This window comes from Momordica charantia (genome assembly GCF_013281855.1).
Source record: "Momordica charantia cultivar OHB3-1 chromosome 9 unlocalized genomic scaffold, Mcharantia_2.0 BLBB01000009.1, whole genome shotgun sequence".
Lineage (NCBI taxonomy): Eukaryota > Viridiplantae > Streptophyta > Magnoliopsida > Cucurbitales > Cucurbitaceae > Momordica > Momordica charantia.
In genome coordinates this window covers 23038287-23057236 of record NW_028275167.1, presented here as the reverse complement: position 1 = coordinate 23057236, position 18950 = coordinate 23038287, and the positions used below count along the sequence as shown (strand labels likewise).

At 35.6% G+C, this 18950-nt stretch overlaps 1 protein-coding gene across 2 annotated transcripts; it reads right to left on the bottom strand.

The window, feature by feature from the left end:
- Positions 1-13717: 13717 nt before the first annotated feature.
- LOC111022523 (uncharacterized) lies at positions 13718-18012 on the bottom strand. Of its 2 annotated transcripts, none has more exons than XM_022299687.2 (9): positions 17680-18012; positions 17504-17586; positions 16217-16879; positions 15797-16006; positions 15613-15656; positions 15445-15528; positions 15254-15350; positions 14748-14846; positions 13718-14430 (listed from the first exon to the last, which is right to left on the bottom strand). In XM_022299687.2, exons 2-9 carry the CDS (start codon positions 17543-17545, stop codon positions 13996-13998), a joined length of 1674 nt encoding a protein of 557 aa, XP_022155379.1. In that variant the 5' UTR covers positions 17546-17586; positions 17680-18012; the 3' UTR covers positions 13718-13995. The 2 variants fall into 2 exon arrangements, with proteins under 2 accessions (XP_022155379.1, XP_022155377.1); XM_022299685.2 differs by having other exon boundaries at positions 17504-17581.
- Positions 18013-18950: the final 938 nt, after the last annotated feature.

The following is an 18950-nucleotide window of genomic DNA, read 5'->3' as shown; positions in this document are numbered from 1 at the left end:
GTCTCACCATAGTCAGTAAGAATAGTTTGGCGACTGGATCTGTAGGTTCGCCTCTCGTAAAACCAGCGTTGTAAGAGCGCTCGAGCATGTTCAAGAAGTGCAGTGACTGGCAATGAACGTGCATGGACGAGGACTGCATTCATAAACTCCATAATATTAGCTGTCATTTGGTCGTACCTCAAGTCCGGTTGAACCTCCCTATGGTGAGACTATGGTGAGACTAAGATGCGTACTGCCGAGAACCTCCCTTGTACACACTTCATCACACCCATTGACCACCACCAGTTGGAGGTAAGTAATAGACTAAATAGGGTGCGTGTGAATTTAAATGCAAGGACATGTGGATGTAAAAAGTTTGACTACTTCCAACTTCTGTGCTCCACGCTATTGCAGCAGCAACCCATCAGAACGTGAATAGGTACACCCTATGCTCACCTGCATATAGTCTTCAAACTCTCATTAATGCATATGTTGAACCTGTGTACCCTTTCGGTGATGAAGAGGATTGAATTTTACCTAATGACTTCGTCGACTTTAAAATGGAGCCACCCAAAGTTGCCAAAAACTTGTTGCGCCTCTGCTTAATAGCTAGAGGGTAAGTGCAAGTGCACACTGTTACAAGTAATAATCTGGAAATATTGCAAGTTCGTCTCCATAGGGACTAGTTTTCTTTTAAAATTTATTTTGTAAACTGCTTGAATGAGCGATCGAGTTTGGGAATAAAAATTGGTGGAATTGTTGGGAACACGAATTACACACGAAAATAATAGAATTTAAAAGGCCAACCCCCTACTTCTGTTTAGTTCTAAAATGATGAATTACACCTACCAAATGTGCCTTTAATTAAACTCAATTTATGCAAACTGGTTCAACTCCTATTCCATATCGCTTTTGGTTTGTTTAGAAGCTCAGGCTAGTGTTTACATATGTCTATGCAACTCTAGAATTCTAAATGAATCAAGTGTCAACTTACGTTTAACGGGTAAGAGAGTTTATGTCTAGGATCTTGTTTTAGTTCTTATTTCTAAGTAACTGCCCGTTTTACCTTGATGAAATCCGTTTGACTCTAACCTTTTCAGAATTAAATTCAAACTAATGTGATTTAAACAAGTGGCCAACAAGAAAAATCAACTGGATAAATTGTATCAATCAAGATAAGCAAAGAGAGCGTAATACGCCGTGTTCACTGATAGATGTAATTTATAGTGATAAGAACTAAATCATTCGTAGGAGGGTTGAAGAAACAATTTACCTACTCATGGAATTGAAAGAAATTAAAACACAAGAGAAGATAACAAAAGAAAACATTTTAATTAGAATTGGAAAGAAAGTACAAAATGGAACAAATTGAATTGCAATAAAATAAACAAGAGTAATTGTAGAAAAATAATTGAAAACAAAACTTAAATAAAAACTACAAAACTAAAGTAGAAAGGAAAACAAAAGCATGGAAAATGAGATGTGTAGAATTGATGCTTGGAGACTCCTTTTATAGGCCATGGAAGTAACAAGGATTTGAGAAATTCAAGGGAAGTTGGCAACCACTTATGCTAGTCTAGATCGATTCCTAAGAGGATTGGAAAATCTTTCTTTGTTAAGACAGAGGAGAGATTTTCAATTCTAGAGAAAAGCAAGGTTTGGAACCCCCTAACCCAGACCAGGATGCGCCTTTCTCCCTAAGCCTAGAAGCAAGTCAAGCGGTAAGAAAACCCATATCCCTTTCGTGCGTGTTTTTTTGATGATATCGTTTTCTAAGATAGGACAGGTCAGGGGCAGGTGTCTTCGATATGCGATATCCGAGACTCTTTCTCAAGTAGGTATGAGATATCCGGTATGCGATGCGAGATGCGCTTTCCGAACAGGCTATATTGCTTTATATCTCTGTCCTTTCCGTCCTCCCGGGCTGGGCTCTCGCGTGTCCGGGGTCTGATCAGATCAACCAGCGAGTAGAGATATTAGGAGTAAAACCGAATCTTGGACCAATAATTTGGTTAAAAGTTGTTATTCCCGTTTCTACAATCTAGGCATCGAATGTGGCTGAAGCATTGTGAAGCTGGAACTTTCAAAGCAATTTGGCTGGTGCATTCCTCTAGTAAGCTGGAAATTCTGGGCATGCAATGTGTCTGACCCATTGTGATCATAAATCTTCACTTTTCCTTACAAAATAAGCATATTTACACAAATTAGCCTTCATTTACCTATAATTGAATTCCAAAGTCCTTAATCACAAATTATGCACATCTTCCCTAAATTATATGCGTGAACATACATTTTTCATCCCAAATAACCGTCAACTAAGCATGTGAACCTACCCTTTTTAGCCTTAAATCAAGTCTTATCAGTTGTCAACCGTGTTGGCAATGTCAAACAGTACGATCATCTGCTGGAGAGACCCTCTAAGTCCACAAATGCGGTCGATGTGGTAACACGGGACATAACAGAAAAACATGTTGCCTACCACTTAGAACTACAGATGGAGATATTTAAAACCTTGGCTCAACCGTTCACATGCTTTTGTAAAACGTTGTACTCTTATTCACTTTTGTATGAATCGAACGAATCAGTTGAGATATATTTCATTCCTCACTTCTGCAAAATAACACGATCGAAATATATCTGAACACGCCCAGGGTCAAAATTAGGGCCGAATGAACATGTTCTGGAAAAAAAATGCGGTCGTGAATTCTTTTGATGACGGTCGGAGTGGATACGCAGCGAATTTGGTATTCTAGAAAAAACACGGCCGTGAATACTTTTGACCACGACCGGGGTGTATACGCAGGGAAGTAGGTATTAGTCTAAAAATCCACAGCCACGAATTTGTTCGATCATGGTCAAGGTTACACACGACATGGAACTTATAAGAATGATTCATGGCGGGGGTATGTGTATACTTCGATCGGGGTTTCTGTATCTTTTCAACAACTTAGAATGTCTTTCCAGTATTTTTCCATCAAATTTTAGGTATCTCAAAGACCAAGTACGAAATATATGAAACATGATAATCATCAATACATCTACTTCATCACACTAACAAAAATAGTATCAACAGCAGCTCAAATGAAACAAAAATGATCAAATGATTTCAATTCATAACAATACTACCATTCAACAGATAGTTCAATGATTATAATAGCAGCATTCACATGTATGAAACAAAGTACGTTGAACTATTACAATTTTACCGTTCAAAAAATAGATTTATTTGCCCAAAGCTGCACGGCTAATTGCTGCCTGAAGTAGGGCATCCTAGCCTATGTTAATGTATCGAAGCTACACTCAGCCATATCATATTCGAAGTATTTTATACAAAAGATATCACAATCATCATCTCCCTCCTGCTGGGGTGCTAATGAAACTCTATGGATGCACCATGGTATCAGTGGTATGTCCGACTTGTTTATCAAAACACCAGACCTACAAATAAGGGCTGGGATGACAATTATCATGGGCTTCAATTCCTCTTCCAATTTTAGTAGTGGTGTCATGGCCATGAAAAAGTCTCACACGATAAGCTCACCCTCGTCAAAGTCGATGGAAACCATTATCAAATGCGTTCCACCAATATTGTAGGGTAGATATATGGCATCGACATTCATCTACCGCATCTTGTAGTCTGATTGAGTATCATCTATGTAGCTGCCAATCATAATCCAATGCAACCCTCAAATCAATGGCGTTATGAGATTGCATGTAGGCATAGACATCGTATGTTCGTCTAAGGAAGTTCCGTAACCAGTACGACAATTAAATAAAAGGCAGGCATATATTTATTAAATAAGTACTGAATAAGATAACTTACCATAATTATTAAGTCACCAATGGTGAACTTGCCACAACATAAGTTTGGTCGCAATTCGAGTTTCTTACACACGAACATGACCAACGAATCGACTACCTATGAAGACCACTCACATATTTAAGTTCAATCACAATTTAAAGTACGAACATTTATATATCTATCGTTAGTACGGTATGGTATATATGGTATGGAAAACGGTCATACCTTGTATGAACACTATTTTTATGGTGTTAGAATATCCCGAAATCATTACTTTCCTCAGTTTGCGTAGCATGTCTTCCACGTTGAACGAGGGTTACTAGCGTCATCTAGCCACTTTTGAAATTTGGAGTCATGTTCCTTCAGGATCTCGGCCAGTGGATTGTAAACTATGACCTTCTTCTGTTTACTGCCCACCTTAACTTCAAAGGACCCTCGAAGCTTCCATGATGTTTTCCTTTTCCGTTCCCCCGACGAGGTTAGAACGCGCATCTCCTATGAATCATCATGTGCCATGTTCGATGAGCTCTCTAGCAATTATGACTGGACTTCGAGGAGCTCATCCGACTCCGTCCGATAAGTCCTCTATGACTTGGTCCTGAAAACAATATAGTTAGTAAGTTAAACCCAATATAGTTAGTAAGTTAAACCGTCGTTTGTAAATGAAATACATAAAAACACTATAATTCTCATTTACCTCAGGTGTTTGTGGGAGTGGTACTTCACGCACTATCTCCTCGACATCGGGATCTATAGCAACCTCCTGCACCTCGCCAGCTAATTTCGTAGCGTCCACTATTAATGTACATGCTGCTTCCACAGAATCAGATTGCTTCGTATCCGTAAGCTCCGTTTCATTCAAATTCCCATCGATATCTCCAGACGCTTCTATAGCCTCCATTTCATTCAAAACATCCCCCACCTCACCTATTCGTTTGGTAGGCTCCGTTTCCATTGCGTCGGTATCTTGCACACCTCATTTTCACCACCGCGTTGTATGTCCGTCTTATTTGTCGGACTCTTGCTAACCTCCAACTCCTGCAGCATCTCCGCCACCATTGTCATCTCTATCTCCACCAGTGTGTTTTCTAAGGACTGAGGTATCAACTGGTAGACCATATATGCAGCAAATATAATGTCAGAGCAACACTAATTTACATATAGAAAGCATTACTACAATACGCATCTTAACTAGACGATGCAAGAACTTCCGAATGCTTTCCAAATCACCTTCCATGCCAGCAACACGATCATCCATAGAGACTACCTCTTCCACACTGGCCAGCTGCATATCCTAGCAGCCACCTGCTCAGTAGGATCCTCAAACTGGACTTGCATTTGCATCGACGATTCTTGCCACTCGTCTTCTTCACCTTACCCTTTACCTTTGCATCCATCATCAGGACATCAGGATCAACATGGGTGGCATCATGCTGCACATCACGACCTTTAATTGGAGGCAGTACTAGGTCGCATGCATATTTCTCCTGAACATAATCGTCAGCAGATGGTAGGTCGAATACCCTTTCCATGAACCTTTACTTCGCTTTTGTCTCTAATAGTTGTACAACCACTTTAGCTTGCACATAGGTGTACAAGTACAACCACGTTATATGAGAATAAATATGAGATGTGTATATACTTTTGTGTTCGAATCTTACAGATTTAGACTGGAATATCTCCTTCTCCATAACAACCCACACAGGTGAATGTCCGCACTTCCATTGAAGTAAGTGTGGGACAACATCCAGTTTTACAAGATGTGCAACCCACCCGGTCAACGAAGATATCGTTTCGTATCCCCACACCTGTACCAAGGACCGTACAACGTCACATAGAAGGAACAAAATATAATATAAAGTAAAACGTGAACAATAAGTGGAAATACTTGGAACGCCCATGGAAACCTTACATACTATGTCTTCCTCAATCCCCCGTCTTTCCCCTTCTTGGTCAAGGCACGCTTTAGACTTTTTATGGTCTTCTCCAAAGATATCTCAGCCCAATCATAATTACAGCACACTTCTAGGTCATCCACAATTCCTAACATGCTGTCAAACTTAAGACTCCTCTCCCTCTAGAACAACACGAGCTCTACAAACAATGTCATTGATACCTTCACCACATCCAAGTCATTCTCAAACCGTAGTAACGGGTACTTCGTCTCTAACTCACTTAGTAAAATGTCAACTTTGTCATCGAAGTATAGTGTCCTAAGCCTCGTGGGAAAAGTGTCCTTACAAATCAGCCGCCTACTATATTTTAGGCCAGTAATCAGATTAAATTCCCTCAACCCAAAAGATACCCTATTACCCAGCACGTTCATCGTAATCATGTCGTGTCTACTATCCTCCATCTCTCTAAGCAATATATTGTGTATAAGTGGCCGGTTATGTACAAGGTCCACATCTAGAAAATGACCAAAAATGATCTTCCTAAACATACTAAGTTGTCTAGAGGTTTGTTTAGACTTTATAGCCTTGACCGTGCTCCCTAAATGGGATAAGCAGGTCAAATTGGTGAAACGATAGCTAGAGGGAGGGATCTTAGGTACCATCTCCCTGTTATAAACCTGAAATAAAATAAGAATATGTAAAAACTGAGTAAACAGCTAACCATAAATACATATGCCAAACAAAAGAAGGAACTGCCAAAAAAACCTTGAAACCATATTTCTGTCGAAATTCTCGGTCACGACCGCGGTCGTGGTCGTGATCGAGAATTTCAACAGAAAGCAATTCCTGTGCCAACTTGCTTGAAATTCTTCGTCTGTCGCAATTCTCGGTCTCACCCCGACCGTTAACGTGACAGAGAATTATGGTAGAATGCAACTTCGTTCCTTCACAATTCACAGTCGCACCACGACCGCGTTTGATATAAAAAATCTCGACATAATGCGAACCTCGAGCTTCCTTGGCCAAAAACCCTTAACAAAAACAACATTCCATGGCCGAAAATCATACAAATCTCAAATCTAACAAAGACCTACACATACCACACAAAAATGAACTATCATCACATTTGATCCACAGAAATCGCAATCCCTAAATCCCTAAATGAATACCTAACCATGTTCGCAAACAAAATCAGCAAACGAACAACACAAAACCATTCAGTAAATGCTTAAATCGAGCCCTACAACTGAATCCATTAAAGGAAACACAAAATAAGCGGCGAGGGAAAGAATAAGAAGACGAAGATAGAAAAAAATGGCAACATATCAGTACCAAAAAAATTGTTCTTTTAACACTAACTACGAAGCAAATACGAAATAAAATGGCTAACCTCAAAGCTTCACTTACGGGATGAGATTCAGAGAAAAAAAAGCAAGAAATCAGCTGATATGGAAACCGAAAGGGCAAAAGTCGGATGGGCGAAAGGGAAAGGGAGGGAAACCGAACACAAGAAAAGAAAGGAAGAAGGAAGATGAGGATGCCAACGGTTACAATTTAAAATGAGGGGTATAATTGTAAATCCCAGATCTTAGTCGTGATTTCAAATTTCCCAACTGTGTAATGGCGAATGAGTGCCCCGGTCAAACCTCACCCATGAAAGATATTTCACTACACTCCCAGTGTTGGGCGGTTCGATCACGCCCGGGGTTGATGGTTCGTTTGCAACTTCAAATCACCAAAGCTTACTTTCAAGATTGGGGCTAAAATCGTAATTGAACCCTACAATATTTTATTTCAAATAATAAATTGGGTCAGAAAAGTGAAACTTTCTAATTGAGGTCATTTGTACACATGCAAAACTTATTTGGGTCACATACGTCAATTTCCCTTCCTAATTCACAGGTCAAAACAACTTTTTAATATATATTTTTTTCTTTTTGTTTTTGAGTTCAATAATTGTGGGGTGAAAGATTAAATCATATGTCAATTCCCCTTCTTAATTCACTGGTCAAAACAACTTTTTAATATATATTTTTTGGTTTTTTCTTTTTGTTTCTAAGCTCAATAATTGTGGAGTGAAAGATTAAATCATAAATAAAGCTGATTCGAACCCTAATTTTTTTTTAGTACAACATGTTGTGGAAAGGATTTGAAGATATATGTCAATAGCTATACTTGTTTTTGGCAATTCAAACCCTAATTTTAATAATTAAAACCCTACTTTTTGAGTGAAAAGGGGAAAAGAAAAAAGGAAAAAAGTGGAACGGAATAAATATTTAATAAGAAAGTGGGGCGGTCGAGGGAATTTCATCCTACATTAAAATTTTCCATATTGAGTGGGTGAGGAGAGGACTCCCACCTTCCCAAATAGAAACTTCTTTCCTTGTTCTTACCTTCCACAACAATAAATAAGTCATTTTTATATATAACTAGCTTTACCTTTATTTTGTCGGGTTCAAAGTAATGTTTATGCTTCTATTACTATTTGACGGGATGCTTGAAATTTATTTTCATAAATTAGGTTGTTACATTTTGCCTTATTTATAAAGTATATAATGTTTCTTTTGTTGTTTAACTATTTTAGTTATGTTGTTGACTCTTTCGTTAGTGTTTATTGTTCATACAACTTTATTGATAGGTCTCTTTATTCTAGTTAAGATATATTTTTTTCCTTTCAACGTACACTTTTGGGAAAAAAAAAAGAGAAAAGAAATTTTCTTCCCATTACTTTTTCCAACTAAATAATTAATCATAATGGTGTCTTCCATTGCAAATTACGTTTTTCCTATTTGATTTCATTTTATATATATTAATTAACTATAAATAACATAGATGTTACACCTAATATTTTAATTGTTTTTGTTTTTTACAAGAAAACTTCAAAACTACGATTCATAAGTTCACAAGAATGTAATTCAATTGATTCAAGTAAAATACAAATATTCCATGAAGTTTTACTTTAAAACTAATTTCATGTGGGAAAAATTCGACCTTTTTTAAGCTAATCTTTAGAAGATTAATCAAAATAATTGTTGGGAGTTTGATAGTCCATGTTGGCTGCTCAAGATGTTCCTTGTACGTATTTTTTAAGGAAGGATTGTTTTTTCTAAAAAAAATGAAAAGACCTCCCAAACATAATTTTTCGAGGATATTAATGATTAGTTTGACCTAACTTTGAGAATCGTGAAAATAATTACTTTTAGTTAACTGAGAGTATTCTTGAAATTCTTTACCATATTTAGTTATAGAGTTTTTTTTTTTTTTAATTCTTCCTCATGGCAAGTGTCTAGTGATTTCTGTATTTTTATTTAAATTGTCTTTTCTTATCAAGGAAAAAAAAAAACCTTTAAGTGGGCCATACATTTAAAGGGATTCCTTCAAATTAGTTTATGCATTAGTTGTCACGTTATATATATCTTCCTAACTTTAAAAAATAAAATATAACTTTATCAATAAAAATGAATCGATGCATCTCCGTTTCGAGTCGATCAACATAATTTTAATGACAACGATATATGAAAAAATTCATTATCTTTCAGTCAAAAATGTATATTTTGATCGTTGAATTATATTCTGACGTTTAGAAAATAAATTTTTAATATAAGTTATAAGATAATTATTGTCCAAAAAACAAAGGGGGTGTATTTTTATTTCCATTATCATGTTTCAATTGTATATTATTTGGGAAATTTATTTAAGTAAAATAATTTTATATAAGAAGATACTGGTTAGCTACTTTATGTAAAATATTTTTCTATAAACACAACTTTTTTCCTAAAGCACTTTGAATATACAGCCAAACATTTTCCATTAGTACAAAAGGTATTATTGTTTATAAAAATATAACAAAAACTGTCATTTGCTGAAAAGGTTCATATAATTATTAAACAACTTGGATAGCTCGTTTTTCTAACTCGTCAAAACATTAATAATTTTTTTCACTATGGTATATTTGAATCCCTACCATCTTCTAATTTAACAAAATTATTATAAAAAATTAATAATATTTGTGTACAGACAAGTAAAAATATAAAAGTTTAACGTAGGGCCTCAAGGAATATACTTGAGGTCTTGGATTGGGTTCAGGTCACATGGGATGTAACATCCATCCAACGATGACTCCTTACGTTGTACGGGTATAGGGGACAATGTGCATACCCCTAGATATAGGGGCGTAAAGACCAAAGACCGCCGACTCGTGAGTAATCAAAAAAATATAAGAGTTTTGCTATTTACTTTTTTATGCTTATATTTAGGAATCAACTTATTATTAAGTAGGTTAAATATGGCCCGGTTAGAAATGTTCTCATTTCCTTGTTTCTATTTCTCATTTTTAATAAAGAAAAATAGACTTGCATGATCCCAATATCCATTAGACTCAAGAATGACAAAATAATGTTTTTTTTTTTGTCGTTTTGAAACAAATTCGAAACGGGAATAAAAAACAACAAACTTTTGTTTTAGAATGAACAAAGAACAAGAAACGTGTTTTTTAGTTTTCACGCTATAAATAGTTTGCCAAATGTTTAAGTTTCTTAATAAAAATTGGAAACAAAAAACAAAAAATGACAATATTACCAAATAGATATGTTTTAGTCCCTAAAATATTTTGGTAAATATTAAAATTGATTTTTCTAATAAAGTTATATGACATAATACTGAGTTAGCAAAAATTTAGAAAAATAATTGGACCACCAAAATTTTGACTACTTTCCTTCTCTCAGGTAATCTAATTTCTCCTCTATATTTTTGTGATCAACTCTCTACATATCATTTGCGCACTCAAACCTTAAGAACTAATATAATATGTTTGGGGAAGAGAATACCCTGGACACGTGGAGGACCCCTATTGGTGCTCCAAGATGACTCATGAGTCATGCCCAACTCGGACCGTCGAGATCACCACCACTAGCGTTGACAGATGCTAAGTATGAGGGTCGAGGTGAACCTGGCCGAGGTCCGATACCAGGAGCTCGGTGGGGGCCGAGGTGAGCTACTGTCAGCGGCGTGATTATCGGGTGTAACCGTCGGTCCCGAGATTACCGGGTGTAACCGACGGTCCCGAGATTACCGGGTGTAACCGCCGCGAGATTAGCGGGACTACCACCCATAAGTAGAGGACCTCACTTCGCGATCAGGTACGATGATTTTCTGACCTCGAAACTAAACTGGGAATCCGACCTATACTGACTTGATCGTCGGAGTGCTCACCTTTTTGTGCAGGTCCGCCCAAGTATTCAGATCGGTCCGGAGGCCGAGTTCAAGCTGCAATCTGAAATACACTGTTGTGCATATTCTTGCATAAACATAATATATTGACTAAAATATATATTTAGCCTATGATATAAATATACTCATAAAGATAAGAAATATGACATAAATAGATCACCTAGAAAGCTCCTACCCACTAGTTGGTAGGCAAAACTTTTTCCAATATTTTCTTTCTTTTTTTTCTTTTCTTTTTTTTTCTACAGTATAAAAAAAATTATTGGTGGAGGTTGCTACAACGTAATTTTACACCAAGAAAAAAAAAAGTATAAAAGTATTTGGAATCTATATCTATTATTAAAAATCATGAAATTTTGAAATCTACCTTTAAAAATGGGTCTTTTATTTTCATGCACTTTTGATTACGTAATAAAGCCGCCGCCCTCCTCCATTTCCCTTCACCTTCCAAACAATCTCATTATCTCCGCCCTTTTTCCCCTCAAACCACACCCACTTCTCCAAAACTTTTAGTTTTTCTTAAGAGAATTTTGATCATTCAATATGTGGATCCAAACTCAGATCTTGAACTTGCTCTTGATTCTTTCAATCAATGTGGTAACAATCCATGGCTTGATCTCTTCCAACAAGCTTGACGGGTCTACTGGAGGCGATTCGACCGTCAAGTGTACGCCGTGCACCCGTTATAATCCACCGCCACCTCCACCACCCCCACCGAAGAAACCACCGTCGTCGTATTGCCCTCCGCCGCCGCCGCCTCCGTCCTCCTTCATTTACATGCTCGGTCCGCCGGGGAACTTGTATCCCATCGGTCAGGACTTCGCCGGTGGCCGGAGGAGGGTGGCCGTGGAGCTGCCGGTGGTTGCTCTCCTTGGACTGATGGGTTTTATTGCTGTCTGGTGATTTTAATGGAGTCCGAATGCTCAAATTCTGTGGGAAGTTGAATAAGTTGATCAACTTTTGTAAACGTCATTTTCTCTTTCTGGTCGGGGATTCAAAGTGACAGAGACAAGTATCAATTACGATTGAGCTAAGTTCATATTAACTTAATTTTCATTTTATTGGTGGGAAATTTTTAGTGATGAACTTTTATAAAGAAGATCATGGTCTAATAATACGTCTCACTGAAAAATGCAATGGAAGTAGATAAATCTTGTTTATTTTGGATAGTTTTCTTGTTACGTTTTCAAATTCTTGGTTGCATTATACATTTCCAATGTAATTGAGACCTCTAGGAAAACAAATGAAGAAGATGATACAGAAGATCATATTTATTTCATTTTGATCTTTCATGATCATGTTATTAATTATGTAGTCAATAATTTAATGCACGAGCGATATAACTTCAAATATATGTACTAATGTAGTTTATTGATGTCAAAACTAGTACCGTAAACAAATTAGGTATGCTTTGTTGATTGTGGTGAATAGTTTGATGACGTCTTAGTATTAAGTCCCTGATGAGAACAGCCAACATGAGACTAATTCTCAATCCATTAGCATTTTTGTTTATTAGACTATATGTTAAAATACTATTTTGGTCCCTATACTTTCGACTTTTGTTCATTTTAATTTTCGTACTTAAAAAATGGTCATTTTGATCACTATACTTCAAAAAATTGATCATTTTAGTCCCTCATTGTAAGATTTTAACACAAATTTTACACAACCAAAATTTTTAGTATAAAGTAATGTTTTACATTTTAAGAAATATATTGATTTTAGTGTCGTGATGAAATTATGATGAAAAAAATGAGATTAAGAATTAAATTAGGGACCAAACTTTTTAGAAAGACATGGACCAAAATAAACATTTTGAAAATACGGGAATTAAAATGAACCAAAATTAAAAATATAATGACCAAAACAACATTTTAAAAATGTAGGGACTAAAATGAACCAAACAGAGTATAGGGACCAAACTACTATTTTAACCTAGACTATATGAGTTCACGTGTAAAACACACCCGTCTCTCCAATTACGAAATAATGAACTCCCCAAAACTTTGATTTGGGACGGTTTTTACATTCCTATCAAATTCTTGGTTGGTGCCTTTTTCTTCTAAGAATGGTGAAACTACTCCTTGACCAACTTTGGGCTGATCCTTATAAGATTTTGCAACTTCTTTTAAGCTCTCTCAAATTTTTGGATATGACATGATTAAAGTTGTCTACACGAGTCTAGTTTAACAGTAAAATTATTTCTCTCATTCTTCTCTTTAAAGAGAGATTCAAATCTCCATACTCCCTACATTTGTAAAATAAAAAAAATAAAATATATATATATATACACATATGTATATATTAAGAAATAGAAAAAATCAAGATAGACAGAAACAACTTTTATGATTATCGTTCCCGTGCTATCCTTCACAAACAAATAAAAAATAAAGATAAAACTTAGGTGATTACCAATTGATAGGTATCTCCTACCTACTACCATTACAAAATTAGACAGATGAATGTATAAAAAAAAGTGAAAAAAAACAGATTAAATAATTATCAATTTTTTAATGATGGTAAGTAGGAAAAGTCTTACTAGTAGGTACCTATAAGTTTTATCCACGTCTTTAGGTTCGATATTGACGTAGGAAGTGAAATCAATATTTTCATTATTCCACATCATCAATGTGAACATAAAGTTAAGAAAATTTTCAACTTATAAAGGTGTGAAATTAATGTTTATTAATTTTTTTAGATACTTTTTATGGATATTTTTTTAAAAAAATATCAATCGACATTGACATTTTATCGATATTTCTATCGACATTTTCATAAAATTGAGACCTCATCATTTTCATGACAAATAAGAGAGTGAAATGAAGCTCGAGTTATCTAATGGAGAATCTATAGAAGTCCTCCAAAATAGAAAGAAAAGTTTAGTCACAATTATTGTTTATTCCTGCCAAATCTTAACATACATTACTTCTAAATTACAAAGCAATGACAATGATGCTAAATACAGAACCAGGACAATATATTTAGACGATTCCTACTACTTGTGGAGCCCATGAAAACATGAACAATGATGCTTTCAGGCAATTGTTATGCTAACTGGCTCGAACAAAGAAAGGATGAAGGATTAACCTGCAATCACAACGTAACGCCAACGGCAAAACGACCCATTCCAGAGCCAGCAACACCTTTAATGTCCCTTCTCCCCATCATGTTAATGCTTCTCCGGGTGCCGACTTTCTGCCTCCCTACAACTTCTTGTTTCGATGTCCTACAACTCTCTGAAACTCGGGATCTCTGCTCATTGGGTTTTTTCTCCTTTGCCTGATCTTTCTTTCTCTTGTTTTCGGTTTCTGAAACAGCTTCTGACAGACACTCTTGGTTGGCTGATGGAATTGAAGAATTTTCACTTGCTTCAACAAGCACGGCTGTGTGGCAGCTCATGTTCTTTGAAGTATTTGGAGCTTCACTAGCAGAGGAGTTGACGTATTTTCCTAACTGTGAATGCGAGGACGATCCCGCTGTCGTCGACTTCCTTAAAGTGTTTCTTACTTTGGCGCCGCTACACGAAGCCTGAGATGTACCATGAACCAAAACAAAGTAAATTCTATTGATTAAAGCAAAAATGCATGCTAACAAACCAATATCAAGGTATCTAGCCCGTTCATTTGCTTGACAAAAGTACATGCTGTCTTGATATCTGAAAATACTGTCCATTTCATTTATTTTCCTCATTTCTGGAAGATATTAACTGCCAAAAACTTAGGTAAAGAAGAAAAATACATCACTTTAAATTGCTTAGGTTCTTGTTAATTACAGACTTGTAAGCAATATGGCATGAACTTCCAGAAGTTTTAGCAGAATCAATGGGAAAACGACAGCTCATTTACCTTCTTCGCATCCAACTGCGGTTGAACTGCACAGGGTATTGGTTTTAATCTGATGTCAAGGTTCTTCTGTAATTTCTTAATCTCAGCATCTGCCTTGCCCTGAGACAACAGCAGATAACCAGTTTCATTATGCTATTCATAAAATGAATAACGAAAAATCTGCATATGAAGTTCACTAGATTATAGTTTGCTTGGATAATTATACTTTTAGCTGTAATATTGCAATATTTTACTTATTAAATTGACTTCATAATAGAAGCATAATGCAACAAATGGGAACTCACCAGCTGTGGCATCATCTCATGAACTCTCTCTGCAATATATGTATAATTTTTTTACCCGTGTTCTTACTTGGCTCTTAAATCTATCAACTTCTATGATGTGCAATTTTTCCTCCGACTTAAAATGAAAGTGGGTGTTCAAGTAAAAGCAATAAAGTAGTGGGCCATTTATATTCAATCCCACAGGGATATGTATTGCTCTACAATAACAGAGATCTGTCTTGCCTGTTTTCTCCTCTCTGCCAAGTCTGTGCTTCTAAAATTGGAGGCTGAAGCGCTTTTTCCTGTATCATGCATGGCTGAGTTCACAGTCCGGTTTTGTCTGCATTCATATTAAATTGAAAGTACATGAGAATTTCGACATCGCTATAGAAGATAAATAGAAGAGAACATCTTTTGAGACAGGGCAGTGAAACCTGGTGGTTGTCTTTAGATATGATCTAGACTCGAGCTTCGAGGGAGAAGAATATGATACTCCAGAAGTTTGTACCTTCTCACCACTGCATCAGAAAGATAATCATTTCATGGTCTCAACTACTCATCAAACATACTAAACTCGGAAAAACTAGAACTGGTAAATGTACCTTCTACTGTCAAGAATTGCTTTTCCCTTGAGAACTTTAGAATCCTAGAAAATGTCAAATTAAGGGAAAAAATGGATAGCTACATAAATGAGACTTGGTGAATTCAAGAATTAATCATTTCACATTATAAAGATAATGGCACAAATTAGAATTTCAAGCTGCTTTATTATAAACCAAAAATTACCTCAACTTTGGGGGTTCTACGGATAGCACTTGTGCGTGAAGTGGCAGTTCTTGATGAATGCTCTTCCGAGCATGTTGAATGTGAAGGTTCTCCTTTGCTTTTATTGGATATCTTTTCAGGAGATTTGAGTGAATTACCAGAAATATTTCTCCGACTCTGACGAATACTGGCCAGAGATTTGGAAGCCTTTGTTTCCCTTTTAGATATCAACTAATGTTTGGTGGGGTGGGGGGTGAATGGCAGAGAAGTAACAAAAAAATTAGATATTAAGCTAAAGGATTCAGATTGCAGAAGAACAAGTGTTCACCTAACTAAAGATGCAACATGATTGAATCAGAATGTAATTGGTTTACGACTTAAAGAAACAATAATGAAGAAGAGAAGAGCAAAATTTGAAAAGATTAGAGAGAAGAACTGTACCTTCGGAGAGGGAGTTTGCTGACTTCCTGAGCAGCTATTGCCAGCTTTCTTTACTGGTTTATTTTTGGGGCCTGACTCCATGGCTTCAGATGGCTTATTCTCACTCATTGCAATATTGTTGGTATTTTGCTTCATTTCAACCTCTGGTTCATCACCAACAAAAGATGAAAACTTGTTCTCCCCACTGTCATCTTGTTCACTCATTTCAGCATTGACATCATTAAGATCACCATACACTGAACCACCAACACTGTTGGAAGAATTTTCAAATTCAGGATTAGGAGATGAAATTCCAGGTTTTGGCATTTCATCAAATTCTGTAACCACATGGTCCCCGTGGTTTTGTGGACTGTCAGAGCTATCATCAAAATGACCATTATGATTTTCCATATTTATAATCTCAATATTTTCCCCTTGATTCACTTGCGCTGATGCATCATTCTCTATAGTATGGGACTCTGCTGAATTCTGACCGAGCGGGCCCCCCTTCTTCTTAAAATGAGCCTCAAAGTAAGCCTTTTTCTCATTGACTGAACCTGGTTTGGAGTATTTCTCTACCTCTTCAAGGTACCGATTATGAGAGAATGATGACCTCCTTTCCCAAGATAAAGATTCATTTTGAAACCTTCCAAATGATATGGAGTCTGAGAGCACAGAATCCACCTGATCATTCCAAACAAGTTGGCATTAGAGAGAAATCAATGAGCCCTAAGAAACGGGAGAAAATATAGCATCCAACTCTTGCTGGACAAACCCCCAAAATTATACAGAAATCTTTGCAGCTTATAGGTTAGCTCATACCACAGAATTTAGTAATGAACATTAAGATATTTGAACTTCACTGTCAATGCATTAAAAGTTCATAAACACCACATCATCTGGAAAGTTATTCATCACAAATCTCAATATACATGCTTCGCGACAATTAATTGCAATAACAATCGACTTTTAAAACTTTTAGACACGAAAATCAATTTACCATATTAGTAAAATTAATCCTCTCATTAGTAACAGTAAATGATGCACCAACAAATTCAGTAGAATTCCAACAAACAGAACGTCCTCCCGTTATTTCGAGGATAGATTGACGAAAACAGCACAGAACAGGAGAAATCTAACTACTATTAACGGTGGACAAGGCAACATGACAGTCTATTTGATAAATAATAAAATTTTGTATTTAGGTTGAGAAATGAAACTCTCGTTCTACGTCAAAAAATCCAAAATATTAGCAAGAAACAATAAAGCAAGCTACTCGAGAAAAAGCAATAAAAGCGAAAGCAATACCTGGAAATTAAAGGTAAACGGCTGTTCAATTTCTCCAGCCATGATTAGCGCAATCAAGCATCAGAGACCACAACACAACTGAACTGAAGAAAAGTTAGACAATCACAAAAAAACGAAAAAAAGAAGAAAACGCCTCGATAAATCACATTACACGAGTAGAGATTACAGCTACCGACATGGATCATGAACAAAACATTCACAGCAGCATGTTGTCGAAACGAAACACTCAGAGCTCCATAGATTGTTGAATACAACTCTGAATTTGGCGAAGCTGCGCTTGTTCTCGAAATCTCCGGCAGATGAAACAGTATGAATGAGAGAAATGAAGGTTCCGAGATGAGTTGTAAGAGAAAAATTTGATGGAATCTTGAAGCAAGCGTGTTAGGAGCGAAAGCGGAAATCTCTCTTCTCTCTGAAGAGAGACGCAGAACCAGAGTTCACTGTGTTCTTAAATGCCGCTTTTTGATCTTTGTTCCCGAACTCTGTAAACGGAACAATTTGCTATTTTATTTCTTTTCTTTGGATCTGAGGTTCGCTAAATATTTTTATTTTTTTCCCCGGAAAATGCCAATATGTTTGTTTTCAATTTTTTTTCCTAAATTATTAATTAGTTCATTGACTAATGATTTCTGCCTAAATTTGGATATGCTCTTATTTTTTTCGTATGCCTATTTTCTCGTGTTATTTATTGTCACTTCTTTTTTTCTTTCCTAATAAATTTCACTCATAGCACAAATTCGATATGTTTTTTAAAAAATCATTAAGGTTTTTTTTGTTTTTTTTAAAGTACGGTATAATTTTAGTATAATTTAAATTATACTTTTTCTAAAATTTTAAAGTATCTATTATATACAGAAATACAGGTTTATGTTACCTTATTTATGCAGTAGTCTATTTTTTTCTTATATCTCACTTCAATTTTTTCTTCTTTCATTACTCATCATTTAATTAATATATCGTGACAAAATTTAAATGGTGTTATAAATCATAGGAATTTATTTCTATTTTTCAAAAATAGATAATTTATTGTCAATCTAGATTTTCCGTTCCAAAATTATTTAATAATTATTGACTTACAACTACATAATAAATATTAAAAATTCAAATGTTCAATTAAAAAACTGTTTTTTATATAAAAAGAAATTCATTTTGTTCTTCCATTTTGAATGAGTACCAAACATATTTCTATAGCTTTTTTCTATAGAAAATAAAGAACAACAAATAAATGAACAGTTAACGTAACTATATTTTTATTTATATATAAAAGATGAAAAATTAAAAAAAAAAAAAAAGAAAACAAGAAAAGAAACACAATATTAAATGAGCCTTAAATAAATACCTCTTAAAGTTGAAATATTATATTTGAAATTCAACTTTTTAGTTTTCTTTGGATCTGAGATTAGTTAAATATCTTTTTTTCCCGGAAAAAGCCAAGATGCTTAAAAAT

Bases quoted from the DNA above. Each gene is read 5' to 3' on its own strand.
- LOC111022523 (XM_022299687.2), bottom strand. From the start codon at position 17,545: ATGGCTGGAGAAATTGAACAGCCGTTTACCTTTAATTTCCAG. The intron at 15,657-15,796 runs GTAATTTTTGGT...GACATTTTCTAG, and splicing joins GTAGAACCCCCAAAGTTGAG to GATTCTAAAGTTCTCAAGGG. The intron at 14,847-15,253 runs GCAAGACAGATC...CTGTTGTCTCAG, and splicing joins TGGCAGAGAGGAGAAAACAG to GGCAAGGCAGATGCTGAGAT.